Raw genomic sequence first — 27708 nt, 5'->3', positions numbered from 1 at the left:
CTCTCGTTATCATGAAGGACCTCCAGTTCAGACTGTTTGAAGGGGATCAAAAAAGTTCAATAATGTGAAATGAAATAAATCTGCAGTCAATAAAACAGATTTTTAGTGAATTCATCTGTTTTCTTACACTCAACATTAAAATAAGAAAATATCTGAAGGGTTCTGGGTTTGTTTCCAGTGCGAGTGCCGTGCTTCACACTTTTGCTCAGTTCTGAATCGTGCATCGATATCCTGGAGTTCATAACAAAACTGAAACTAACAACAAAAACGTCAGACTATAAAAAACAAACACAAATAAAAACCAGAGTGATGAAGATCAGCAGGTGAACTTTGTGTCTGCACAGTTTGAAAATGCTGATTATCCACCGATCAATAAGATTACAGAACAGCTCTCACTAATTAGTCTGAACTAACATTTTAATAGTTTTTATTTGAATGTTAAAGACTCTCTGAGGTCATTTAATCCCCTACAAACACAGCTAACCATCACAGGAACAATTCACCAAAAATCGAATCTATTATAATAGACATCTGTGTATTAGAATATAAATGTATGGATTATTGTAGAAGTCAATTTTTTATAGAATATAATTGTCTCTGCAAAATATGGCATTTGTCTGCTAATTTCAGTGCACAATTTCTATTTATTTTAAGTTTAATATGTTGGAAAAATAAAACAGAAAATATAAATGCCATAACTTTGCCATAACTTTTGCATATATTTTGTGTTTTATTTTTCTCCAATATTCAGTAAATAAACAGTAATTGTATATTAAAATGTGCAGAAGTGTGTTCACTGTAGAGGATAAGTTATTTATTTACTTTCAGAAAAAAATCAACAACATGCTAATTGACCAGGGGCACACAAACTTTTGCAAATGGCTGTACATCAGCCTCAAAGCACAAAATAGGAAACATTAAACAGCTCTGAGAACATGTGAATTCAATTTTTTGGTAAGCTGTTCCTGTAAGGCTGTAATAAGAATGTTAATGGTAATAATGATGATAATGATGTTGATGATGATGGTGGCGATAATGATGATGATGATGATGATGGGACTGTAGAAACTGTTGAAACAGTTATAAAATAATAAAAGCTTTTTAAACACTGTCACAGTTATCACAGTGTCAGCTCTACATTTACTTGCACGTTTAAAATGCCTTTTACTGGAAGCACTGGTTTCATTGGAGTGCTCACAGCTGGTCTGACAGAACCATTTAACAGGTTCTCTGTAAAACATTTCAGAGGTTCTGTCTGATGCAAAGCTTCTAAGTAATGAGCTTCCTTCAGTTCTGTTTCAGTTCTGTAATGAAGGCACTTCTATCAGAAACTTCAGCTTCAGTCTGTAAAGATGAAGCTGCTGTTCAGTCTTTATAGATTGAAACTGCTGTTCAGTCTTTACAGGTGAAGCTGCTGTTCAGTCTGTATAGAGTGAAGCTGCTGTTCAGTCTATACAGATGAAGCTGCTGTTCAGTCTTTATAGATTGAAGCTGCTGTTCAGTCTTTACAGGTGAGGCTGCTGTTCAGTCTGTATAGAGTGAAGCTGCTGTTCAGTCTGTACAGATGAAGCTGCTGTTCAGTCTGTAAAGCAAAGCTGCTGTTCAGTCTGTACAGAGTAAAGCTGCTGTTCAGTCTGTACAGAGTGAAGCTGCTCTGCGGTCTGTAAATATGAAGCTGCTGTTCAGTCTATAAAGATGAAGCTGCTGTTCAGTTTTTACAGATGAAGTTGCTGTTCAGTCTGTAAAGTAAAGCTGCTGTTCGGTCTTTAAAGATGAAGCTGCTGTTTACTCTGTATAGAATGAAGCTGCTGTTCAGTCTGTACAGATTAAGCTGCTGTTCAGTCTGTAAAGCGAAGCTGCTGTTCCATCTGTAAAGATGAAGCTGTTCTTCAGTCTGTAAAGTAAAGCTGACAGTATGTTCAGCATGTTTTCTTTGGTGAGTCGGTGTTTAAACTCTGTCAGTGTGTTTATGAGCTTATGATGTCATTAATATCTGTACATGTTAGTAATGATACTGAAGGCTATGAAATATGTTCGGCGTTAGTGTGCAGCGTCTCGAAGCTCGGCAGTTCTGTCTGCTCTCGGGACGGTGAGGGAGTCAAGTCTGCTGTGGTCAAAACAAGGGAGGAGAGAAGGAAAGTTCCAGAACATCAAGATGTTCCATCAGTCCAGTGGGTGGCCCACTCCTTCTTGTGTAATATGATGGACTTCTCGTCCTGAAACTGAGAACGTTCTTGCCGTGGGATCTTCACAGCGTGGTACTGAGGAACCTTGTCTTTATACTGAGCCCTCCGGAAGAACCCACACTGAGAGAGAGATGGAGAGAGTGAGAGAGAGAGAGAGAGAGATGCAGGCAGGTTAGATTGTTATGGGTGAAATAAAATGCTGCATATCAGGCTGTTATTGACACTCTGTGTTAAAGATAAGCATTTCAGTCAAATTTCACGTTCGAAAAATGGCTGAACGGTCACTAGGGGGCGGAAACGGCTACAGCTGCAAGCACATCAGACAGAACTGACTAAATGATGCTGATAGTTTTATTCCATTCAGTTTTCACATTCTGTTCAGTCTGTACAGTAGAGAGTGGAATAATGCTGAGTTTGTGTATCTGAGCTTTCCTCTGTGCTGAATCTCAGCTCTGTACATCTACAGCAGTGCAGAGCTTCTCGTCTGGCTGGATTAGTTCCTTTGACCAAAAACATTATACGCAGTCCTGCACTGCCCTCTGGTGGAGGACAGAGTTCAGACAGTTCATGGTTCTTCAATGTGAGGAAGCAAAATGTTAGAGAAAAGATAAATAGCTTTTCAAAAATGATCCCTAGTGAGAGTATTTAAAAATAAAAAATATGATAATCAGTAATTATCATAAGCTAGTATACTTTCTTCATTCAGTCATTTTTCAGAGACATGCTTTCACAATCATGCAGTTTCAGCCTCAGTTCACCGTCACACAGACACAACTGCACACTGTTAGCAGCTCAGACAGCACCACTGAACTCCGGACTGTTTTCTGCGTTCGACACTTTGAGGAAAAAGAGGAAGAAAAAACATTCTCTTAGTTGCACTCTCTGTATTTAAGCCACATCAGTCTGAATAAAACTGACTTAAAATAATTTTTTATCTCTTTTTGATATGACTGATTGAACTGACCGACCACAGTTCTCTCATCTGTAACAGATGAAAAAGATCCGTGTTAGACTGTTCAGAAAAAACTGTTTACACAGACGATTTACAGAAGTATGCAAAAATAAACCATAATCAGTCTCACAGAGAGTCCTTCAGTGTTTTGATTGAGGATAAATATTAATCAGACTGTCAGAGTGGAGTAAACTGTAAACATCTGTTTATGTGAATGTCTCATTAAGTAAACGATGCAAATCACTGCAAACAGAAGCAGATAAAACATCTTTAATATCACAGCAGGTTTTAATAAAAAACACACCAAAAAGTTCATCCTGACTGAAAATTCAGGAACATATTCACACCAACTACACACACACAGATTCATACTAAATACCTATTTCATGCTAAACTAACCCTAAAATGAGCGTATGCAGATTTCGCTGCTGCTCCATTCACCCCTGATTTTAACATATTAACACTCAGGACAGATGTTAATACAGGCGTTACTAACAGCTGTAATCTGGACCTGAGTTTACTTTTGTTTAATGAGTTCATCAAGTTAATCTTTGACCAAACAGAACAATCAAACCGAGTGATACTTTAACCTGAAAATACTTAAAAATTAAAATTAAAACCCGTATATCAATAATAATATCAGTTGTAACAAAAACAGAGAAAATATCAGTGATGATTTACTTAATATTATAATATAATTGCACAAATGAGATTCTTTGAAAAAGAGAAGATCAATTAACTTCAATACAATCAATATACATTATAAATAGTAAAAATGGATCTTCATTAGCTCATTAGTTGACTGAGAATAAATAAACACTTGAGGATCAGGAATGTGATTATGTGGAATTTAACAGAGCTGGAAGATCAACATGCTGAGTATTGCCAACTGGGTGGATTTGGAGAGCAGCCGAAGGCTCACGAGCTGCTGAATGATTTCCTTTTATTGCATCATAAATGCATTAATAGGAGATTTTTAATATTAATCATGCGTATATGAGAGTAAACGGGTAAAATTGCAGATGATACGTAAATGATGGTTCTTGTTGAAGATGTCTCTTTATGATCTTTTATAATCTCTGCAAGGATGAACCTTTGGCCTCATTTATCAAATGTGATCATTAAAGGTGTGAAATATGTTTGATTACATGGATTATAGTAACATCTAATAGTTATATATTCACTTTCTAATCAAATGTTTATGTTGACTGAGCTCACAGATTAAGGAACAGAGAACACAGAGAAAACAAAGAGCACAAAGTGGACAGTGAGGACAGAGAACACAGGGAGGCGTGCTAGACGTTAGGTTCTGTCTCAGTGCTGTTTACTACAGAGAACACAGAGAACACAGATGTTAGATTCTGTGTCTGAGCGCTGGTTACCGCTGTGGGGGGGTAGCAGGTGGTGAGACTCTACTGGAGCTCCTGTTTCTCAGCGTCAGACGGCTGAAGCTGCAGGTGAGCTCTGTAATATTCTGTCTCATACTGAGGACGGCGCTCTGTACGCTTAAAGAACCCACACTGACCCCAGCAGAGGAGAGAGGAGGAACAAACAGCATCAGAACACAGAGAGAGAGAGAGAGAGAGAGAGAGAGAGATACACAGGTAACTAAAAGCCTGTTTACACTTCACCGCTTCGTGCAGATTGTATCTATTGCATGTCCATCATACGTTTTATGGCTGATTCTGATTTACAGCCAAATTGATTGATTATTATTGTCTTCTTTTTTACCCTAAGTCTCTCACTGTGTGAGCTTAATGAACATCTGCTGAACTTTATCAGCCAAAGTCACACTATAAATAATATTGTTTACTCTTTAATGAGCCAAACTGAGGTTTGAGGTGTGAAATCAGTTTGAATGTTTAAATGAGGTGACAGTAATAAAGAGTGGCATGTACAGTCAGAGTCGACGGGCCATATATCACAATGAGGCATGTTTAACTATGCTGCATCATTCAGATCCAGCAGAGTGTGTGATCTTACCTGCCTCGCCTTATTTACCTCACACACACCTGCAGCACTAACCACACACAGTTGTTAGGACCGCCAGTTATAATATTCCTTTCATGAATTCTGTGCTGCCATTTTGCATTGTGTGCAGGTCTGTGATTGGCCACACAGGGGCGCCCTCACATTTAAAAGAGGTCACCAAGCCACCACCTAGCAGACTCTCTGATGTGACTTGGAAGAACACCTGACCAGCCCGGCACTCTAATTCTCATTTCCTGCACAATATGCAAATATGAAACAATGCCAGGCTCCACAGAAACGTTGTTCTTTGCAGTTATCTGCACTACACTGTCCAAAAGTATCTGGACTGAGTGAGTTCAGTTACATCCATTGCTGACACAGCTTGTATAATTTCTATACAAAAGCACTGACCAAATGAATGATCCTAAGGTCTCCATGCCCAATGCCAAGCATGGACTAGAGGGGTATAAAGCCAGAAAGAAAGAAACCAGCTCTGAGAAGCTGTAGGAAACTTAACTGACAGTAACCGGACAGATTTTGAGTGCAGTTTTAGACCAAGATCTTCTCAAAACTATCATAAAACAATGTCTCAGTCATCAGGCAGTGAATTCATGTCCATTTCATGTAATAACTTTCTGTGAGGGAGCTTTTAGAGGTGAACGTCTGGGTTCTTTCACCACCACTGTGAACAGTTCTGACTCAGTAAGTTTCTCTAGAACAGAGTGTTTCACACCAAACCACACTGAACGACTCTCTTAACAACTTAATTATAGAGAAGTTTTGAAAAAATCTAAATTCCACTAAGATTACATAAGCATCATAAATAATCAGATCGTCTCAGATGTCTGTTAATCTTCCTGAGGGGTTGGCTGATCAGATAGTGACCCATCTGCGGTCTCAGCTAACCGATCAGGACGCATGAAGCGGGTCAGTGTAAACAGGGTCAGACAGGCAGAGCAAGAATAAGAAAGACTTTAGAATCTGGAAGAACAGAAATGAGAAGGTGAACGAAAGATGAATAAAAATAAAAACAAGCAGCAGATCTCGCTGGAGTGGAAGGAAAGTTATCAGAGACGTCTGAGGAACCTGTTTGGATTTTTTATCGGATTAGACTATTTAAAATGTTTAACATATTAAAATATCAGAACTGCTGGTTATCAGAAATTAGAGTCGTACCTTCCAGAGGATGCAGACCAGCAGTGCTAAGACCAGAACTCCAGCCAGGATAGCGATGAGGATGATCCACCAGGGGATCCAGTACTGGTCTGAGATCCCGTGTTCAGGGTAGATCATCACTGGAACCTGAGGAGAGACGAGTGAACATACGTCAAAGATGGAGTCTGAGTGTGAGAACGTTTACACCTTAAATTATACGTTTATCAGGTCAAACAGTGAAAGAAAATCTTCTTAAACGAGCATTTTTATCAACTACACACTTAACATAAAGACTGAGATGAATTGTTGATCTTCAAAAACACTTAGGAATCTCCTGCCTTTCTTTCCAAACTTTTAAGAAAACTGTAAGAACATCTGGTTTATGAGAAAAAAATATTTTCTTAATGTTACAACAGTCTCACACTTGTCTTAGATTTTTAAAAAGATGGTTCTTCAAGGGTTCTTTAGTAAAGACAATGGTTCTATATAGAAACATGAACTGCATGCTTAAATGGTTCATTATATGGTGAATGACGGAGAATGTGATGTATATGGTTCTATGTAGCATCAAGAAGGGTTCTGCTATTGCTACAAGCTTGACATCATAACAATAGAAGAACCTTTTTTGTTGATATATAGAACCATTGGGCCTCATTTCTCTTGTCTCAAGAACAAATTTAAGAAGAAACTTAAGAAGGTTTTGGTAAATTGTTTTTTTTATTGAAGAATCTTGAAGAACCATGTTTTTAGGAGAGCAGCCTGTTAGAGCTGCAAGGTAAACCTCTAAGGAGATAAAAATATAACTGTTAAAAATAAACAGAGGAGGACTTTCTAAATCTTTAAACATTTCTTCATGTTGTCCTCAGCAGTGGCGTGATCACACTGAATAACCGATTGCTGGTGATATGGTGTCATTTATGTAATCTTTGAAATGCAACATAAAACTGATATGGCAAACAGCCCTCAGCCTCTGTTTAATAACGGAGAAAACTTTTAAAATGAAATAATTAAGACATTCTTAATAAGATTATTAATTATTATCCTTAATAAGATTATTCTTAGCAGAGCTTTTGTGAATCCGGCGCCAGCTGAGCTTCCTAAAATTAAAAGATCAAAACACATCAGTCATTGCAGTCATGGCACCTGAGCAGCAGCATCTCTCAGCACCAGGTGTTTAATGCTGGACTTTACTGTGATGTTGGCTCTGACCAGCAGCTCCAGAGCACTGACTGAGGAGAACTCCTACAGAGACAGAGAGAGAGAGAGAGAGAGAGAGAGAGAGAGAGAAAGAGGGGGGGGGATAGAGAGAGAGAGAGAGAGAGAGAGAGAGAAAGAGGGGGGGAGATAGAGAGAGAGAGTGAGAGAGAAGTAGGTAGAGAAAGAGAGAGGGGAGAGAGAGAGAGAGAGAAAGAGAAAGAGAGGGGGAGAGAGAGAGGGAGGGGGAGAGGTAGAGAGAGAGGGAGAGAGAGGGGGGAGTGAGAAAGATAAGAAGAACAGAGAAGAACATTGTAAATCCGAAAAAAAACAGAGAACATCAAAAATCACATGAGAACACAGAACAGAGAAAGATAAAGAAGATCAGAGAAGAACACAGAAGAACACAGAAGATCAGAGAGTATGCATCCGCGGTACCTCTATGAAGGTGCTGTTCCACAAGCGTCCTCTGATCTTGAACAGTGCGGTTCCTGAGAAGCTGTGCAGTGGACACTGAAAGAGCACACAGCGGGCAGAACCCAGCAGACAGTCCTGCACAAACACCAGCACTCAGTACAGACAGTTTAGACTCAATCACAGAGTAAAAACATCTCTGTTCTTTATTTAATGTTCTAATCACACATTTATATGAACTGTGATGATGTTTTACTTTTTGTCATTTTTAATTTTATAATTGTAATTTTAACCAAATAATCTGTAACAAACACAAAACAAACTCATGGGATCTGTCAAGCTGTCAAAATGTTCTAGTGGTTAGAATGTTCCAGCCATTAAGACATTCTTCATCTACACCAAATTATTTAGTTAAATTTTAGTTTGATGAAGGATTAAAACAATCATAAAATGTGATATTTAAGTTAGAACTCAAGTTAAGGCAGAACGTCACTCTGTGACCTGCTGATTCTCAAAGAACTCCTCAGTAATGGATCAAACCACAGAAAAACCAGCTGTTCTGCAGTTTAACGTAACTGTAGTAATGTGTGTTTACCAGTTTGAGCGACTTCCTCCTCTCAGACGCCGCCACAGCTGGAGTGCTGTTGAGCGGACCGCCCTTCGTCACGGCCTCCCCCTCCTCCTCTGGATGAGAGCGCGTCTTTCTCCTCGTCTGAGAAACAGAAACACCATCAGTGACCTGCTGTGTGGTCCAGCTGCTGGATTTTACTGATTCAGCAGTTTATTTATATACAGCTTCAACCTCACCAGCTTTTAATTTCAATTCTCAGTTCCACCTTAAATGGTGCAGCTCTTACATTCTGGCACCTCTGATATTAATTTAGTTAGAACTTCATTCTGTTATTAATTTAATTAGAACTTCATTTTGACAGTGTGTGCCATTTTCACAGAGATTTTCATACAAGAATGTTACTGTAGAGCTAATAATGTTTAAGGTCTGACCACCACTGTCCCAAAGCAGTGATGTCCAGTTTGAGCAAAACTGTAATGCAGGGTTGCTCAGCTCCGGTTCTGGAGGGCTGGTGTCCAGCACAGTTCTGTGGTTCCCACCTCAAACAGTTCCACAAAACCTGGACATTAACAGGTGACTTCTGCAGTTCTGTAATGTTGTGATAAAATGCTGCTTGATTAACAGGAAACAAATAAAAAAAAAAATTGATCACAAAAAAAACAGGTGACTTGAATCAGGTGTGTTTGAGCAGAAGAATCACCAAACTCTGGACACCAGCCCTGCTGCACCCCTACTGCACTCCTGCTGCACCCCTACTGCATCCCTGCTGCACCCCTACTGTAACCCTGCTGTACCCCTGCTACACCCCTACTGTACCTCTACTGCACCCCTGACCCCTACTGCACCCCTACTGTACCCCTACTGTACCCCTGCTGTACACTTACTGCACCCCTGCTGTACCCCTGCTACACCCCTATTGTACCCTCACTGTACCCCTACTGCACCCTTGCTGCACCTCTACTGCAACCCTGTTGCACCCCTGCTGTACCTCTACTACACCCCTACTGTACCCCTGCTGTACCTCTACGGCATCCCTGCTGCAACCTTACTGCACCCCTCCTGTACCCCTACTGTACCCCTGCTGTACCCCTGCTGCACCCTTGCTGTACACCTACTGTACTCCTACTGCATCCCTGCTGTACCCCTACTGCATCTCTGCTGCAACCCTACTGCACCCCTCCTTTATCCCTACTGCACCCCTACTGTACTCCTGCTGTAAGGTATTAAGAGCTCTTGCGTGAGGTTCTCTCATCAGAGCTTTGATGAGGTGAAGTCTGAGCACCTTTAGATGATGTGCATGTGGCTCAGTGGAGCTCAGTCCTCGTGGGTTGAGAGCTGAAAGGTGAGTGCAGTGGGAGTGCGGGTGACCCTCGATCTTCAGGCTGGAGGGATACAGCAGCCACTTCCCGTTCGCCAGCTCATGAGGCCACATGATGTTCAGGAACGCAGAGCCGACAGTCTGGACAGACTGACCGGTGTTGGTGACCTGTTTAGAAATGATACGTTTATTCTTAATCTGACTCTAAAATCAGCATCACACCAGTGATCCTCATTTTCTACTCAAACATGTGATCTCACCATGAACTCATACTCCACTTCACTGCCCACGTCATCCAGAGTCTTCATGGCGCTCTCTCCTCTGACCGTCCCGCTGAAGAACAGCTGATGAGGACGAGCCAGCCTGAGAACCACACCACCAACATTACCAACACTTAGCAACTCTTTAGAACCCCAAATAAATATGGATTACCAGTAAAGTACAGTATATTCTATTTATATTCTGGGAAATATTGATAACATTTAACAATAAAAATAACAATATATTTTATTGTCATAAAAGAATATTACTGTGGAACTGAGAGTTTATAAAGAGAGAAGAAAACGTACCCACTGACCGCCAGGGGGAGCTCTATCACCACTCGAGCGAACGCTGTGACTGTGCTCAGACCAGGCTGCTCACTGATCCTGACACACACATAAATATCTACTGTATTTACTTTCCCTTTTAAATAAACACTGATTTTAACTTCAGCATGTATGGGTGGGGCTAAACTGCTGTAGGCTGAATGGGTGGGGCTAAACTGCTGTAGGCTGAATAATGGGGCTAAACAACTGTAGGCTAAATGGGTGGGGCTAAACTGCTGTAGGCTAAACGGATGGGGCTAAACTGCTGTAGGCTGAATGGACGGGGCTAAACTGCTGTAGACTGAATGGACGGGGCTAAACTGCTGTAGGCTGAATGGTGGGGCTAAACTGCTGTAGGCTGAATGGGTGGGGCTAAGCTGGTACAGGCTGAATGAGTGGGGCTTAACTGCTGTAGGCTGAATGCTGTAGCTTAAGCCTGTTCATGGGATAAAGATTGTTGACAGTAAGAGTGACATGACTTACGTTGACATCAGCAGGTCTACTGATAAAGATGTGGTTTCGATGGTGATGTCTGAGGTGCTCAGGATGATGTAGAACTTCAGCTGAAAGATAATGAGAGCATGAGAGTTACAAAGAAAAATCATGCAATGAACACAAGTCTCCTGAAACAGTGAGTTTAGAGAGTCAAAGAACCTGAATCTGAAAATCCTCCACTTAGATATGCTAACACTGTGTGTGTGTGTGTGTGTGTGTGTGTGTGTGTGTGTGTGTGTGTATGTGTGTGTGTGTGTGTGTGTCTGTGTGTGTGTGTGGGTGAGTGTGTGTTACCATGGCATCTCGTCTGACGGGGTTGCCCAACTCACACTCTGCCTGAGAACCGTTCTGATTGGCTTGACACACAACCTGTAGAACAGACAGAGAGAGACAGACGGAGAGAGAGTGAATAAATGTAGGTATTGTTATATAAACTAAGTCTGTTCTACAGTTTCTCATTAGGTTGAATGAATAACTGGCTCTAAATGTAGGTATTGGATATAAACTGAGGATATAAACTGAGTTTGTTCTACAGGTTCTCATTAGGCTGAGTGGCTCCTCTAAAGGACATCGTCCTCCGTGTCCGTACCTGCTGTCCTCTGACGCCAGAGTAGGACAGCGTGCTGGGCAGAGTGACCAGCATCTGAGCAGCGTGGGCATCATCACCGTCCTCCTGCGGGTTCTCAGGGTCGGAGGGCATGTTGGTGACCGTGACTTCCAGCACCACTGACCTCTGATCAGACAAAGAGAACACGGGCACTCCGTCCTCGTCTCTGACCAGACAGAGCAGATACAGAGAGTCAGAGAGATCAGGGAGTACTGACCCAACACACACTCACATACAGAGCTGCAGCAGAGCTTCTACATCTTCTGTTTTTATGTCTGTTATTGATCATTATTGATAAACTGGTGAGTGTACAGATGATCTTACTGCACAGGCAGATGATTTTGAATGCTTTAAAAATAATATTTGAAGAAAATTATGTACCACTGCAGTGCAGGTCATTTCACTTAAAAATTACAGAAAATAATGTGAATGTGTAGAAATAGGCTGAATCATCTGATCAGAGAGAGAGAGAGAGAGAGACTTACAGTGGTAAAGGGGTGAATAGGTCTGAAATGGGGGCTCTGGTGCCAAACTGATAGCTGAGCTTCAGGTTACTCTGACAGATCTTATCTTCACCACAGCCTTCTCTCAGGAAGTTCACCTGGAAACACAAAGTTTAAACCTGAACACTGACAGCAGAACAGACACATTCACACCTCTCATTTCTCACGTCATAACCAGGAATCACCCCAACGGCAAACTAACAGACACATCATCACTGTTTCACTAAAACCAAAATGTTTAGAAAGCCTCCAAAAGTCATTTTATCACAGACTTTATTCTAAGGAAGTTTGGGGCATTTCTATGGGTCTATTCATCATAAATTTTTACAGTGTAAAGCATAGCTTCTGCTTTCAAATTATATCGGAAAATGTAAAAATGCAGATAGAAGGTTTTGTTCTGACAGCGATAATATGGAAATATTTAGTGAAGTTTATAAGTGAAGAACTAAAGCTCCCATTTACAGAATCAGTTTCATACATGAGTCTACAGAATATAAACTCAGACCTCAGAGTAGTAGGTGTTGGAGGTGCTGATGCCCAGGACTGGATTCAGCCGGCCCAGGTGTTTATCACCGATGTGTCCGTGATGACGGGTCTTCTTTATTGTGTGTGTGATTGCGAGAGAGATGGGACGGAGCTTATCCCTGATGTTCTCCTGCAGGACAAGAGTTTATATGAAAGAAAATCATACAGACATTTTATTATATTCACAGACAATTCTATTCAAAATAATTCATCTGGTAATAATTGGTTTGGTGATAATGGATCTGTTAATGCTGAAACTGGTAATAATGGATCTAATGATGCTGCTTCTGGCGATAATAGATCTGGTAATAATGAAGCTGGTCATGCTGGATCTGATGATAATGGATCTATTAATATTGGATCTGGTAGTAATGGATCTAGTGATACTGGATCTGGTAATGTTGGATCTGGTAATAATAGATCTGGAAATTCTGAAACTGGTGATAATGGATTTGGTAATAATGGATCTGGTAATGCTGCATCTGGTGATAATGTATCTGGTAATGCTGGATCTGTTAAAAATGGTTCTGGTGATAATTGATCTGGTAATGCTGGATCTGTTAATAAAGGATCTGATAATGCTGCATCTGGTGATGTTGAATCTGGTAATAATGGATCTGGTGATAACGGATCTGGTGTTGTTGGATCTGGTAATAATGGATCTGGTAATAATGAATCTTGTGATGCTGGATCTGGTAATAATAGACCTGGTAATCCTGCATCTGATGATGCTGAATCTGGTAATAATGGATCTGCTAATGCTGGATGTGGTAATAATGGATCTGATGATGCTGGATCTGGTGATGGTGGTAAAGTTAGAGTATGAAGGATTTCACACACAGTTCTGGTTCTGTACCTGTAGCACAAAGGTGGCTGTCTGACAGGCTGGATGGTTCTGACCCCTCAGCTCCACCTCCTCAGAGTGAACGTACTCTGGCTCAGACGCTGTTCGACCCAGGAAGTGAACTCTGTGGGGCAGGCCCAACTTCCTGCGCTCTGTGTCTGCTTCAAAATGTACAGCAAGTGCTGGAACAAAACAGAGACACGAATGAGGACAGAGTAAAAACTGAGACTCCAGCTGATCTCAGTATGAATCTCAGTGTTAATGAGTTAATGACTGTAGACTCACTTATGTGCGGTGAAAAGGATTCTGGGTGAGCAGTGTAGGTGTAACACGCCTCAATCTCCACACTGACAAACACAGACCACAGGAGGAATTAATTAACGCTACAAAAGCTAATTAGAAGCAAAATTAAGGCACTATTTCTGTGGCACGTCAGAAATAAACCAGAAAAACTCAAACAAAGCTTCATTTAAAGCAAATGAAAAAGAAATGAAGAACATTTGCAGTTTGAGATCTTCTACATGTTCTATACCAATTCTATCTTTTTTCTAGAATCCAAGCCAAAATCCATTTAGAAACCTTCACTTTTGAAAGTGTTCTTATATAAGTGTTCTTGACCAAATCAGGTTATCAGGACCGAAACTCCTAGTAACAGTACAGTAACTTGGTAACACTTTCTTTTACAGTTCCGAACATTCTAAGCATTAATCAGGTTAAGTGTGAGGTACAAACTCCAATGTACTAGATAATTAGTTTAAGTAACATGATAGTAAGTACCATGGCAGTCTAACTGAATTACACTGTAATAGGAAACAGCTTCTGGGTATAAACTGGGTGAGTATGTGGAGCTCCACAGTTCTGTGTGATTATTTTGGTAGTTATATGATATATGAAGATTGTAGGTGAATAAAGTACAGAGTTTGATACAGAATTTTTCTGTAAAAGAAAGCAATGGTTCTTACTGTGGTTCTGCCGGGTTCTTAACATTTACTTCACAAACTATCTTGCTGTTATTTTCTCTTTTTTATATTCTTATGGTTGTTTTTTTATATATTATGTTTTCCTGGCAGTGGACAGTCATATAAACATTTCGCTGCAGGTTATACTGTGAATGACTGTGTGACCAATAAAGCTCTATTAGAATCGATTTCTGATTTACTTTCTGCTTAAATGTGCGACATTACAGTGAAATTTAGAAGATGTTTGTGTTTACAGCATTATTACTCCAAATATTTATGAAATATTTTATTTGATAGTTTACTTTATTATTTATTATTAATATCTAGAACCTGTTAGTGATTTCAGTGTAATAATAATAATAAGTACTATAATAATTCTAATTATTTATATAGCACCTTTCATACATCAGGATTGCAGCTCAAAGTGCTTCATAATACAAAGCAAAAACAACAGAAGTAAAAGAAAAACAAGGACAAACAATAAAAATGCAACATATAAAAGCAATACCAAAAAATAGGATATATTAATAATAATCAAAATTAAATTGCACAAAACAAAAATATAATTGTAAACACAATAAAAAGCCAATAACAAGAAAGTAAAGTAATATTCCAGTAAAAACAGGGAAGCGATATAAGAAGGTTTATTAGCTAAACAGGAGTCAGGATTTTTATCAGTAATGTGTTCCCGATCTTTGGTGAATAAAAACAGAACCTCTCTGTTCTGTTTAAGCTGCATGTGTGGAATATGGAGAAGCAGCACTGGGTGATCTTGTGGAAACTCAATGTGGAACATCATCTATCAGCACTCTGAGACATATGAAGGTGTTAAAGCATTAAGAGCAGTAAAGTTTTATAATCGATTTCAATTATTAACAGGCAGCCAGTGCAGTGAAGCAAAAACTGCTCCAATATGATCCTGTTTTCTAGTTTGAGTTGATTTTCTCTCTGCTGTATTTTGCACAAAATTACAGTAATTTAGTTCCACCAGGTTACCCAAAATAATGATCTAGTACTTTGGAGTTTGTACCTCAGTCTAACTGGGTTAAGACCACACTTGGAGAGAAGATTACTCAGAGAACTCTGAGGAACACGCCTGCTGGATGTAACAGATCTCTCACTATTCCACTAATGACACTCAGAACTGAGTGAAACAGATGTTTCAGTAATGATGTTCTCCAAAAACATAATTGTAAATAAGCAGATTTGAATATTGGAGTAATCTGAAAATTAAACCCACCACACGCCTTCCCTCCCTTTGCAGTTCTGCTGAGCCAGATCGATCTGCTGAGGCTTCAGGGAAATGTCTCTGCTCACGTGGACCACTGGACGTGACCTGGAGGTCAATCAGTCAACAAGGTCAGATCGTTAATCACGTGAAACCGATCACTGATTCTTAAAGTCTTCGCTGATTAATGTTCCACTTTAAATTATAAAAATATGTAATATCTCACAGACAATATAATATGTAATAAATAAAATAAACTTTTAAATAAAATTAGTATTTTATGTGCCTAAGAAAATGTTAAATATGGCAAAATCTTCACTCTCATTAAGAATGTGAAGATTAATAAATGAATGAATGTTTATATTAGATGGTAACCCATTATAAATTATTTTACAGCTGTATATACTATTTATTCATTTCTTTTGATATATTCCTTCACCGTGTGTTCATACATTCATTTAATTATTACTTTTTTAGCATAAAATGAAAGAGCAGAAGTGACCTGATATGTGGTGATGTGTGAACAATCTAACTAGATGTTATTAATAATGTATAAATATATCACTGCTGTCGGAACAAAATATCATATCTCCAAAAACATAACTGCACAGAACAAGGAAGAACGTTCTTAACTTTTAATGGTAGTTAATGGAGATGTAATGTTTTCCAAGTAATTTTGGACCCTTTCAGTTGGTCTGTTCATCATGAAATTTTGATACAACCATACAAACATTTTTTGTACCGACAACAAAGATATATGCTTTAAATATGCTCAGGATTTAGAGATGTTCCTCCAGACACGGCACACTGATGAAATACACCAGTAGAACATGATTTACCTGTAAAGAACCACCTGGTCACTGAGGGATCCCACTGCTAGATCAGGGTAAAGATTCCCATCAATGTCTAGACCTCCTGATATTGAATATCCAAAGCGTTTTACACCTGCATTCAGTCCATCGAGAACCTGCAGAGAACATCAGTGAGAACAATCAGTGAAAACAGACCAAAGACAGAACTGGAGATCTTCATGATGTTCTGGTATTTTTCCATATTTAGTTCCTGTACGTGGTTCTGGATCATGTTTACCAGCAGAAATGTGGAGTGTGTGAAACAGCTGCTCATTGTTCATACACTGCTCTCCAGAAAGCTCAGCAGCACTGCAGTGTGAACTGTTACTGATCCTGTGTTCTCTGTTCTCAGGGCTTCTGAGTCACGGACAGAGCATCACCGTTTATTCACAGGGTTTTCTGTTTTTTGGAATGAATATGTTTTGGTGGGATTTTGGGTTCAGACAGTTTTAGATGAGCATAGACATGGAGAGTTGCAGGTTTAATTAGTTATGGTGAGCATTCTGGAGTCAAAAACAAGCATCCATTTGAAAGAACAGCAAACAATTTGGATGCTGAAATAAAAGAACTTCAGACTCAGTTGAATTTAAATCAACACTTTAGCCAAATCAACAAATGTTTTTGTTGGTTCTAGGTTGGTGAATGAAGCCCCATCTTACAGACTTGTTAGTGTTTGTCTTAAGAACCTTCAATATAAGTGAATAAGTTAAAAAAATTAACAGTGACGTTTATTTTTAAAAGCAGTCTTTCTAACTACTGAAAGCTACAATAAGAGACGAGAACTTTTCTCCTCCTTTAAAGTTTCTGTTTTGGATGAACAGAGTGAAGGGAGGTGCTGAAGAGAAGTGCCACCAACCTGAGAGGGTTTGGTGTCGATGCCAGTCGCAGAGCCTCTGAAGATAAACACTTTTCCATCTCCATCAAACGGAGCTCCGACAGCAACATCTGATCACAACACACAGCAGAACATTAACTATGGCCAACAGAACACAATCTAGAGCCATAAATTATAAATCAGAAGAACGGTTCTCATCACCTCCATAACCGTCCTGGTCCAAATCTCCCACGCTGCTGACTGTCATGCCAAACATGGAGTCATAGGTTCCATTGAGGCGGATGGGTCGAGCTTTCTCCCAGTGACTTGCCGGGTTTAAGAACACGTACACGGCTCCTCCGATCTCGGCTTTACGATCAAAGAAGTTTGGAGCTCCCACAATTAAATCAGTCCAGCTGTGAGAGAGAGAGTTCTGTTAGACCTGCTCTCCATCTCCATCTGCAGACACTGGTGGCTACAACAGCAGAGACAGTTACAGTGCAGAGAACAAATGTAATAAACCAGACATTGATAATCTAAGGAATTCTGTAGAGCAGGCATGTCAGGCTGGGCTACTTTTGGGTCGTAACTCTGCAGAGTTCAGAGTTTTCCGTCTTTTAACAGAGTGAATTCAATTAAAACGACATCATATCCTACAGCAGGAATAGGTTACACATGTTCCTGTTCCACCACCACTCACATGAATAAGCTCTGCTCATCATGTGTCACTTCTCATGGAATCACCAATCAGAAAAGGGGGTGGGGAAAACTGTACATAGGGGTGTATGACTCAACAGATTTCTGATTTAAAAATGTTTAGCTTCTTACATTTAAACAACCATCCTCTGCATTACTGTCACTGATAAAAGATTTCCTGCATTAGATGTGTTGAGTAGGTTAGCTTTAGCATTAGCTCATCTTAAGCAGCAGCTTCCATTTCCTCCTACTTACTAGACATGAAAACCCACAAACATTAGCAGTGAAAAGGTTTCCCTGGTTTGATTATCAATCAATCAATTAACCTTTATTTAGCAAAAATCAAAAATATTTGCACTCTTTTTGCTCGTCTTTACATCCTTACCAGGAGTGCTAATATAGATTTTTTGGGAGGTTAAAAGCAACATCCAGTACAAGTTCATTGGTCAGTGGTTGCTGTTGTTGTGTTCAGTGGTAACTGTATATCTCACCCGTCCTTATTGAGGTCAGTGGTGGTCACAGAGTAGCCAAAGGATGAGGCGAGCTCCTCCCCCCACAGAATAAACTCAGGAACCAGCCGGTACACGTTATCCTTCTTCAGCAGGACCACCGCTCCGGTGTGATTGGCTCTCGGTGCTCCAGCTACGAAGGTCAGCTCCCCCCGGCTCATTATTCCTTTAGCTGAATCCACAGAAAAGCCTACACCGGAATTAGGGTGGGGGGGTCAGGGGTCAGGAGTTAATGTCTACCAAAGCTTTTCATTTCCATACTAATTTAATGAGTGTTTATGTGTAATTGTATTGTCTTCATTTTCCAAAATGGGAGAAGTAGGGGGGCTGATTCTCCACAGACTGATTTATCTAAGAGTGAATCTTCTGCAGTGCCCTCTAGTGTTTTTTACTCATGTTTTTGACGTAATTAGAGAAATATGAAGTGGCCAGACTCCAATTAAACTGGCTTTGATGTGCGCATCTACCAACTACGGTTACAGTTACCCATAAACCCCTTCTCTGTGTCGTGATGCAGATATGTTTACATCTCCACAGAAATAAATCAGCCCCCAGAGTTGAGCACATTCAAAGTAACAGGTAAGTGTAAAGTGAAAAGAGTGAAGAGATTGAAAAGGGTGAAGAGAGTGAGGGACTCGTTTAGTTTCACCACTTCATACATTCAATAATGATTTGTGGAGTCTGAGGAAAACCTGTGGAGAGTCAGTGGAGAATCTGGTGAGTCTGTGGAGAATCTGTGGAGTGTCTGGTGAGTCTGTGGAGAGTCTGTGGAGAGTCTGTAGAGTCTGTAGAGTCTGTGGAGATTCTGTGGAGAGTCTGTAGATTCTGGTGAATCTGTAGACTATGTGGTGAGTCTGTGGTGAGTCCGTGGAGAGTCTGGTGAGTCAGTGGAGAGTGTAAAGAGTCTGTAGAGTCTGTGGAGATTCTGTGGAGAGTCTGTAGATTCTGGTGAATCTGTAGAGTCTGTAGTAAGTCTGTGGTGAATCTATGGAGAGTCTGTAGGAACTGGTTTTTATAATAGTGATACAATTGTAGTGTTTAGATAAAAAATAGAATAATTACAGCACAACAACAAGAAACACAAAACACAGACACTGAAACATCACTGAACCACAACAATAACACAGTTCGTCAAACAGGTTAATTCATGCAGACTGACGGGAATCTGTTAGTTTAGGTTCCTCTGAGAGACGGAGAGGAGCTCAGGCAGGTGGAGAGGTTCCAGGGTGGCAGGAGAGCAGATGTGTCAGCACATGCACATGCTGGCTACATATTTAGAAATAATATGGACATATTTATTTAAATTAAATGATATTACTTCTGAATTTTGCATACTGGGGATGGAAATTTGTGTGGACAGATTTTCAAGTTCTTTATATATGCCAAACTGGAGTTTTATCTACTCATGCTTCAGCAGATTACTGTTTTATGAACATGCTGAATGTGATTATGTTAGTTATGGTGAAGTATGAGAGAATAATGTTGTTTCTCTTTTTATATATCGTATTCTTGCTTCTCGCACATGAGGACACTTAACGAACACCTTTCAATGCACTGCAATAAAAGCAGAGCTGCTTCAAACTTCATTTCTGACCGTAGTGACATTTATTACACTGGGCTGGAGCTGAAAAGTTATAATAGCATTAGTTATGACTCAGAACTTTCTGAGTAAACTGCCACAGCACTGAAATCTAATGTTAGCAGGTAGAACGTCAGTGCTCTAGCTTATGATCTGATCTGTTATCATAACCCATCACTGCCGGTTTAGATGTACAGATAACAGAAGACCCTCCTTCACAGTGCTCCGCTGGACCTCAAACACCAGCCTTGACTTCCTTCTGCCACTCACTGATCGTTCTAGCTCAGTCACACAGCACTGTTATATTAGAGATTATTCTAATATTCACCTCTTTCAAAAAGACACTTTCCTTAAAATGACTTATCAGATATTTGTTGTTGGGCTGAATGTATCAGCTCAGAGTGACAGTGGCTGTTAGATTAGTGATGAAATTAGAATCAATAATGTACAGTTTGACAAAACAGGTTACTGTTGAAAATGTCCACTGCATAATCTTTTCCATTCTTAATCTTGTTTAAGATTGTAAAAACCTGATTTAACATTTGAATAACTGAAATATCATAAACAACAATGTGAATGAGTCGGAGTTTCCATCAACTCTGTACACAGAATTAAACTCTCTACTGCACGCTTATAAAACACTACTGAGAAACACTGACATGATAAAACGACTCAAGATCTGCTGCAGGACTTTATATCTCTGTACCATCTAAAGTCACTATCATGTTTTCTTTTTTTGTAAGATAAAGTATATTTATCTTTGTTGTACCTACTGCCTTCCCTCCTGTTTCCTAGCAACAGCTGAATGAAAAATCATCACCTGATCAGTAATATGACTTTATTTTCATATACGTTACTTAGCAGCTTTCATCATAATCTATCGCATTTCTTTTTTATCGGCCAAAACTTGATCCACATCAAGTGAGTGTACAAACTTTTATGTGAAGTTTGGAGATCCTAATTGTTCACTGTTTCCATCAAGTCATTTTTCATCAATTTGTCAAAATATGCATATCAATGTATGGATGTCAACTCAGCTAGTGTTAGTTACAAACCCTTTAAACCACCACTGAGAAAACAGTTTCACAGCAAATCACATGCAGAGAGTAGACTACACTCTCACCACACACTACACTACACACTACATACTAAACACTACACTCTCACCACACTACACACTACATACTACACAACACACTACACACTACACTGCACCCTACACACTACCCACTACACTCTCACTACACACTGCACACATTCAACTACACTACACTCAAATGCTACTCAACACACTACAATCACACTACATACTACACACTACACTCATTTACTATACGCCACACTCAGACACCACACACAGACACTAAACACTACATTTATTCACTACACACTACATAGCACACTACACTGACACTACACACTACACAATACAGCAGCACCTGAGCTCACCCACTGTTGCTTCTCCAAGTATAGAGAGACATTCAAAACAACTACAATAATTATAGACTCAGATTTCTGAGTTTTAATTTATATTTTACTGTTAAATATTACAGTTTATAAACTGTAAAGCCACAGTTTATTTGAGGATTAATCAGTGTAACAGTGACTTTATAGCTTTTTGGATGAAGACATTATCACCAGATTGGAAACAGTTAGTGAAATTCACAGCATCACATCATAGAAATTATTTAAGAATTTTATCTCTTGGTGGTTCTGAATGTCCAGCTATTCCTGTCGGGCAGTTCTGAGCTCAGTGAACAACAAAACTCGCAGACTCTCTGGTGAAAGCTTGCTCAGTTAGCGTAGTGCATTCAACTCAAAGATTAAGATCATGTAAAATGTTAGATTAGTATATTTTTAAAAAGATCTATCAATGTTTCTCCAGAATGATTACTGTCCGTCTCTATCTCAGGGTGTTAGTTGTCCCTCTACAAAGGAGAAGTTTGACTATAAAAGTTTGTAAAATCTACACAAACACAAGAAAAACTACAGGTCAGGGAGAAAGTGAGCACTACAGCACAGCAGAAATGCACGTCTGTCTGAAACAACGCTGTCTTTGGCCTACAAACCTAGGTAGCTATTCTGAGCTACATCCTCAAACACGGGCCGCTGGGAGGGTTCCAGAGTTTTGTACACCAATGCATCCTCAATGGGACTGGCCATGAACAAGAGCCCTAAAGCCCGGTGCAGGAATGGAGGGGGTGGGGGGGGGGTGGCAGGGTGACAGAGAGAAAAAGAAAACAAAAAGGTGCAGGTGTGAGAAAGACTGTGCTCTTAAAGTGTTTTGGATTGACCAGCAGCAGGCAGGTGTCCACAACATCTGCCGCTGTTCGCCAGAAGGACGACATGACACCACCGGAGACTGAACCGTCACGGCCTGCGCTGAACACATGGCTGACTTCACTTCCTGAGTCAACATTTTATGGGCAGTGCGTGCTTGACATCAAACAACTGACTGAAATTGAGGACTGAAGAACACACTGTATGTCCAAAAGTATCCAGACAGCCCTTCTAATGAGTGCATTCAGCTACACTAAGCTGCACCCAGCATTGGGCTGTGGTGCAGTGGAACTGTGTTCTATGGAGTGATGGAGGTCCATCCAGTACCTTTGGGATGAGTTGGAGTGATCCAGATCTGACCATCCAACGTCAGTACCCAGGGGTGATTTAATGGATGGACTTATCTGGGCCAAAGCCCATTCAGGACTCCGTTTTTGTTTTGTTTTTTTTAATTTGATTTATATATTCCCAGACTGATAACAAGCCCACTCAATCAAATTTATTAAGATGATATTTTAAGATAGTGAAGTTTGATTTGTTTTCTGTTACTGAATTATGGCCAATCACATTATTACGCTGTCCGCCAAGCACTGCCTTTCTTTTCTCAGCTCTCCAACCACTGCACAGCAACCGTTGCTATCTGCCACCACCTAGAGCTCGGATTGTTATCAGCGTGTGTGTTTGAATCTGCAGCTCCAGATTTGGTTAAAAGATGTAACTGAGTATGTGTAAAAGTGAGATTCCGTCCCGTAGATTGGTATTTACGATGGTAAATGGTACGATGGTATGATAAATTTGGTGTTTACGATGATCTTTTACTACAAAGGCTGATATGAGCTTTGTGAAAATGTCAAAGCAAACATCTAACATTACTTCAGTGCATCAAAGGTAAGACATGAAAGGACCATAAACATGTTTCATGCCCGCTGTGGCAGTATTCTTTACCTACAATTATTAGGTTAAGGTTTTTAAATTTGCTGTGTTGCTTTTTGTCTGATTTTATCTTTCACATCGTCCTTGTTGGGTGCGTGCCTTTGGAAATTGTGTCTACCAAATTGGCCCACCCACTTTTTTACAAGTCTAGCCAAAAATTGCTTTCTGCCGACACCGGTGGATCAAACAGTAAACTGTAGCTTATTGAAGATTATAGCTTTCTTGGTGATATGGATGGTTTTACCAGGTAAACTGTACCACACGTTGCTGGAGAAGCACCGTGACAGACTGCACATATGAGCTCAAGTAGAAGTTGATCTCTAGTTCACTGGAAATTTCAGACTTTGCCCAACTGTGGCTTTTAGTGGTTCAGTTCAGAGTTTAAGTTTGGTGAGGCTGGTAAGGCGTTGTATTTGCAAGCTTCTTCGAATCCGTTCCACCTTAAATGGTGCTATATTTGCATTCTGGCGCCTGCAACTGCTGTACCATTTAAGTCAGCTTCAGCTTGGTTTAGTTTGTGCAGTAATAGAGAGATGATGAGTGGCAGTGCTGGTAGTGGCTGACAACACTTTCATTAAAAACAATGGTTTTGAGTATTTGGACGCTAGGTGTAATTAGACCCCAGACTCTAGAGCCCACAACCACACACAGGTTAAAGCACCCCATCAGTGCCTGACCTTACTAATGCTCTCATGGCTGAATGCAGTTTTCAGAAGAAACGCTGTCTACAGACTCTCGGACTGTATTGTGCTGTACAGTGTCTTCACCGTAATGAGGCTTGCTTAAATGAAGAGCTGAGAGTTTGGAGAGAGTGTAGATGACGTGTGATGCAGGTTTGAATGAGCGGTTCAGTCAGTGGCTCCTGTGGTCCTCTCCCTGTGCCCACTACAGAAGGGTGGGCTCAGGTGGGTCGTACCCAGTAAGCTGTGGTATGGCACAGGAATCAACGTAGCGTTTTGCTGTTTTTCATCAGCAATCTCGTAGGGGCCGTCGTCATAGAAACCCAAGTCCACCAGTGATTGGTTGAGGTGCTGGACTCGCATCTCTCCTGGGAGGAACGGAGGTGAGGACCAAACACAAAACACACACACACACACACACACACACACATACAAACACACACACACACTCTACCTGCACACTTTACAGGTACTATAGGCTTTATCCTCAGAAGACAAACCCTCAAAGAAACTTTTAACTTACAGTTCTGGATGTTGTGATCAGCTGAGACGTGTTTGGAGTCTACTGTAGTTTAGTGCTGGATCTACAAGGCTAACGTTGCCTTCAGCAGCGCTGGCAGGGCATGTAAAGATCCAGCACTCAGCACAGTTCAGTGTTCTTTTGGATATCACTTTTGGATATCACCCCCCATTTTTTTACTAAAGTGTAAAATGTGCAGTTGCTACTTTTTTATTTACTGTAAAGATTTGCACATTAACTAAATATGCAGTGATTCAACAATGTCTTATAAACAAAAGCACAAAAAACAAGAGAAGAGTGAAACAGTGTTAGTTAAAAAAAGGAAACTGAAATGTTTTTCTCAATAATGCCAATCTTAAAGTCCTCCGCACATTTTCTCTCTCAACATCAACCAGCTCTTCTACACGTCTGCTGTATAATGTTTTGCTAACACTATTGTAGTTTTTATATGCTTTAAAATGTTGAATGACATTCAGTAAGACACTTTAAATAATAAAACAACTTTAAATATAAAAGCTCACACTAAAACACAGCAGTATATCAGAGTAATTTTAAAGTGGCCTGAGGAACATCATTAGAGGTCTGCAGCACGAGCCAAGCACAACGGGCCCCAAGAAATATCAGGTAAACGCTTTCGCACAGGCTACAACACTAAGATCCGGACTTGTTTTCAAATGAGTGATTTTTATGTAGGCTGGTAGATTACAGAACTCTCTCTCTCTTGTTATTTCTCTCTCTCCAAGGTTCAGGGCTGGTTAAAAAATATTCAGGGCTTTAGTCCTGGAATCCCAGGCCAGGTGGCACCTCTGGTTGCCTCAAATAATGGACAACAAACAAGTCTCAGCTGATCGACTACAACTGAACTTTTCCTTTAATTGCACAATAGATTAATTTATTTCTTATTTTATTTTATTTATTATTCCTTCTAATTCTTTCTCACTGACTCTGCCCCCATTTCCATACACTATATTCAAAAATGGTACTATATAGTAATATATAGTACCAAAAATGTTTTTTTTTGGCTTGTAACAGTATTGGAAGCCTTTTTGGTGCTTCTATATAGAACCATCTACAACACATTCTCCATCAAGCTGAAGAAACATTTCACCAGTTAATAATGAAAATGGTTCTTTGAGTGTTTATGGTTCTATAGAGAACCATTTTATTTACTAAAGAACCCTTACAAAACCTCCTTTTTTAAGAGTGTATACTGCTTCTCAAAACATTATTTTAAAATCAACACACATTAAAATCTGCAGAGGTTTTACAAATATTATCCTTACAGACTAAGACCTGTTTATTTCTGAGAGGGTCATGTAAAAATAAATTCTGACTGTTTTTGCTACTTAAACTCACACAAATGTTATAAGCGACCCTCAGGAGTAAAACACAATATAAGAACAATAGAATAAGGGCGGTTAAAGCAAATCCAAAAGGTTTAATTCAGACAAAATTAACAGCATCCATTTCTGATTGATCAGGTTTATGTTCTCCATAATGACTTATTTCTGCAGCTCCTCACCTTTAAGACTGACCTCTGACACAATAGTACAATCAGAGTTTGGCCCAAAACTCCCAGTTCCGGTTTAAATTGTCATACCTTTCCAGTTGTAGGTCCCGGGAGCCCCGAACAGGACATAGTTGTTGTCGGGAGTGAAGCTGGCGGCCAGGCCCTGCTGACAGAAGCCGAACTGCTCGTGACCCTGAGGACGTCCCTCACAGAACTTCCACTCCCCTCCGTCCAGATCGTCCCTCTCGGTCAGGTCCTCACTCAGCATGTAGCAGCGTCCAATCGGGTCTCGGGTTTCGGACGGCTGATTGACCCGCTGCCTCAGTTCGTACAGGTGAGCACACGTCTGCAGGACCGGTCAGAACTTCATTTGATAAACTGTGTAAACTGTGCTTTATCATTTGTAGCTACAGTGATATTGCAAAAGTCACAGACCCCTTTTATTTACTTAATTTTAAGCTCAGGAATACAGCAGAAAACACATTTAACAGAAAATTACCCAGAATCCTCACCAGCTAAATCTAATATTAGCTGTTTGAGTGTTCAGCGTGTCACTCTTTACCTTTATTCCAGCTTCCATTCTTTTCAGGAGACTCACTTTCAGTTTCTCAAAGAAATCTGCAGACACACCTCCAAAGTTCAGTCTTAGGAGTCGGTTGAACATTTTCTGAAGTAATCCAAACACATTCAGTGATGTTGAGGTCTGGATGAGTGGTCTTCTCACAGTGGAAGGATGGACAGAAACACCTGTAGATGTTTTCAGATCTGAAGCAGCTTGATTTTCTCATCTCTCTCAAAGATGAAAGCTTTAAGTGCTGTTTATCTGTTGGGGACAGTTTTGGTGTCTATCAGGTCTTCCAGGAGGTTGTTAGGAGTCACTTTTTCTCAGTTTTCTCTCCAGTTTTGGTACCTCATATTTTTTCACCTTGAATTTCTCCTTTATTATGGAAGTGGACTATCTTATATCTAATCTCCTCACAAATCTCTCCTGAAAAATGAATAACTTGCTCTTTATAGGTGTTTTGACTGGAAATGAAATAAATGAAGCCGGGGTCTCTGACATTTGCACAGCACTGTATCAGATAAGTGCATTTACAGGATAGCAGTTAGAGTCAGAATACACGGTGTGAATCACAAACAGCAGACAGACTCCATGGAGACGATGCAGTGTGTAAAGCATGCACAGCATGGAGACTCACCACCACTTTCCCTCCGATCCCCTGACTCTTCACCGTGACCCCCAACCACTGGTTATCTTTATTCTCCCTCTCCAGACTCACTGCAGAAAAACAGAATAGCATCAGCACTTTAACCAGAGCAGTAGCAAACTCTCTGTACTCTCTTCTGTGAACTTAAGTACTGTTTTAACAGATCAGTGTTTGCTGATCATTTTGTTTCTACTGATGTTTATCAGTAAATAAAGTGATCTACTGTTTCTTTACCTCCATTTTATTCATTAACATTTGGTTTATAATTCTCTTTTTTTAGGCTCTAGGGTCGTATTACAGAACCATCCTAACTCTGAAATCTGACCTGACTGAATTTAGGACAGTCACTATTACAGAATACCAGTTCCTAACTTCATAATCTTATCATTAACTCCAGATAAGAGAACAGTATTACACAAACATCCTAACTAGACTAAATCTCATAAATACTGTCCTAACTTTAGGATAAACCCCAACAGTGTCCTGATTTCTGTTTAAGCGTCTGTTTCTATCATTTTTAGGCAGCATAGTTCACTACTAACATAATGATGCTACATTTACTTATACTGTAAAATGCTGCTTTCACTTGTGAGATGTTTTTCTTTTCTAACTCTGCGTT

The 27708-nt window shown here is 40.0% G+C and overlaps 1 protein-coding gene across 1 annotated transcript in view; it reads right to left on the bottom strand.

The window, feature by feature from the left end:
* Positions 1 to 785: 785 nt before the first annotated feature.
* The window catches only part of itga7 (integrin, alpha 7), a 45672-nt gene continuing 18749 nt past the window's right edge, over positions 786 to 27708 (bottom strand). The window contains exons 3-26 of the mRNA XM_036559458.1: positions 27081 to 27160; positions 25972 to 26227; positions 22028 to 22132; positions 18362 to 18569; positions 17397 to 17590; positions 17217 to 17305; positions 16349 to 16476; positions 15522 to 15617; positions 13608 to 13669; positions 13335 to 13504; positions 12459 to 12608; positions 11936 to 12051; positions 11433 to 11616; positions 11138 to 11212; positions 10832 to 10911; positions 10331 to 10408; positions 10022 to 10124; positions 9726 to 9929; positions 8468 to 8584; positions 7897 to 8010; positions 7408 to 7506; positions 6286 to 6411; positions 4521 to 4658; positions 786 to 2306 (exon numbers count right to left, since the gene is read on the bottom strand). Coding sequence (XP_036415351.1) covers positions 4551 to 4658; positions 6286 to 6411; positions 7408 to 7506; positions 7897 to 8010; positions 8468 to 8584; positions 9726 to 9929; positions 10022 to 10124; positions 10331 to 10408; positions 10832 to 10911; positions 11138 to 11212; positions 11433 to 11616; positions 11936 to 12051; positions 12459 to 12608; positions 13335 to 13504; positions 13608 to 13669; positions 15522 to 15617; positions 16349 to 16476; positions 17217 to 17305; positions 17397 to 17590; positions 18362 to 18569; positions 22028 to 22132; positions 25972 to 26227; positions 27081 to 27160 — 2942 coding nt within the window. The 3' untranslated portion in view covers positions 786 to 2306; positions 4521 to 4550. The remainder of the gene's footprint in view (positions 2307 to 4520; positions 4659 to 6285; positions 6412 to 7407; positions 7507 to 7896; positions 8011 to 8467; positions 8585 to 9725; positions 9930 to 10021; positions 10125 to 10330; positions 10409 to 10831; positions 10912 to 11137; positions 11213 to 11432; positions 11617 to 11935; positions 12052 to 12458; positions 12609 to 13334; positions 13505 to 13607; positions 13670 to 15521; positions 15618 to 16348; positions 16477 to 17216; positions 17306 to 17396; positions 17591 to 18361; positions 18570 to 22027; positions 22133 to 25971; positions 26228 to 27080; positions 27161 to 27708) is intronic.

Source organism: Colossoma macropomum, unplaced genomic scaffold (assembly GCF_904425465.1).
Source record: "Colossoma macropomum unplaced genomic scaffold, Colossoma_macropomum, whole genome shotgun sequence".
Taxonomy (NCBI): Eukaryota; Metazoa; Chordata; class Actinopteri; order Characiformes; family Serrasalmidae; genus Colossoma; species Colossoma macropomum.
This window is presented reverse-complemented; position numbering and strand designations above follow the sequence as displayed.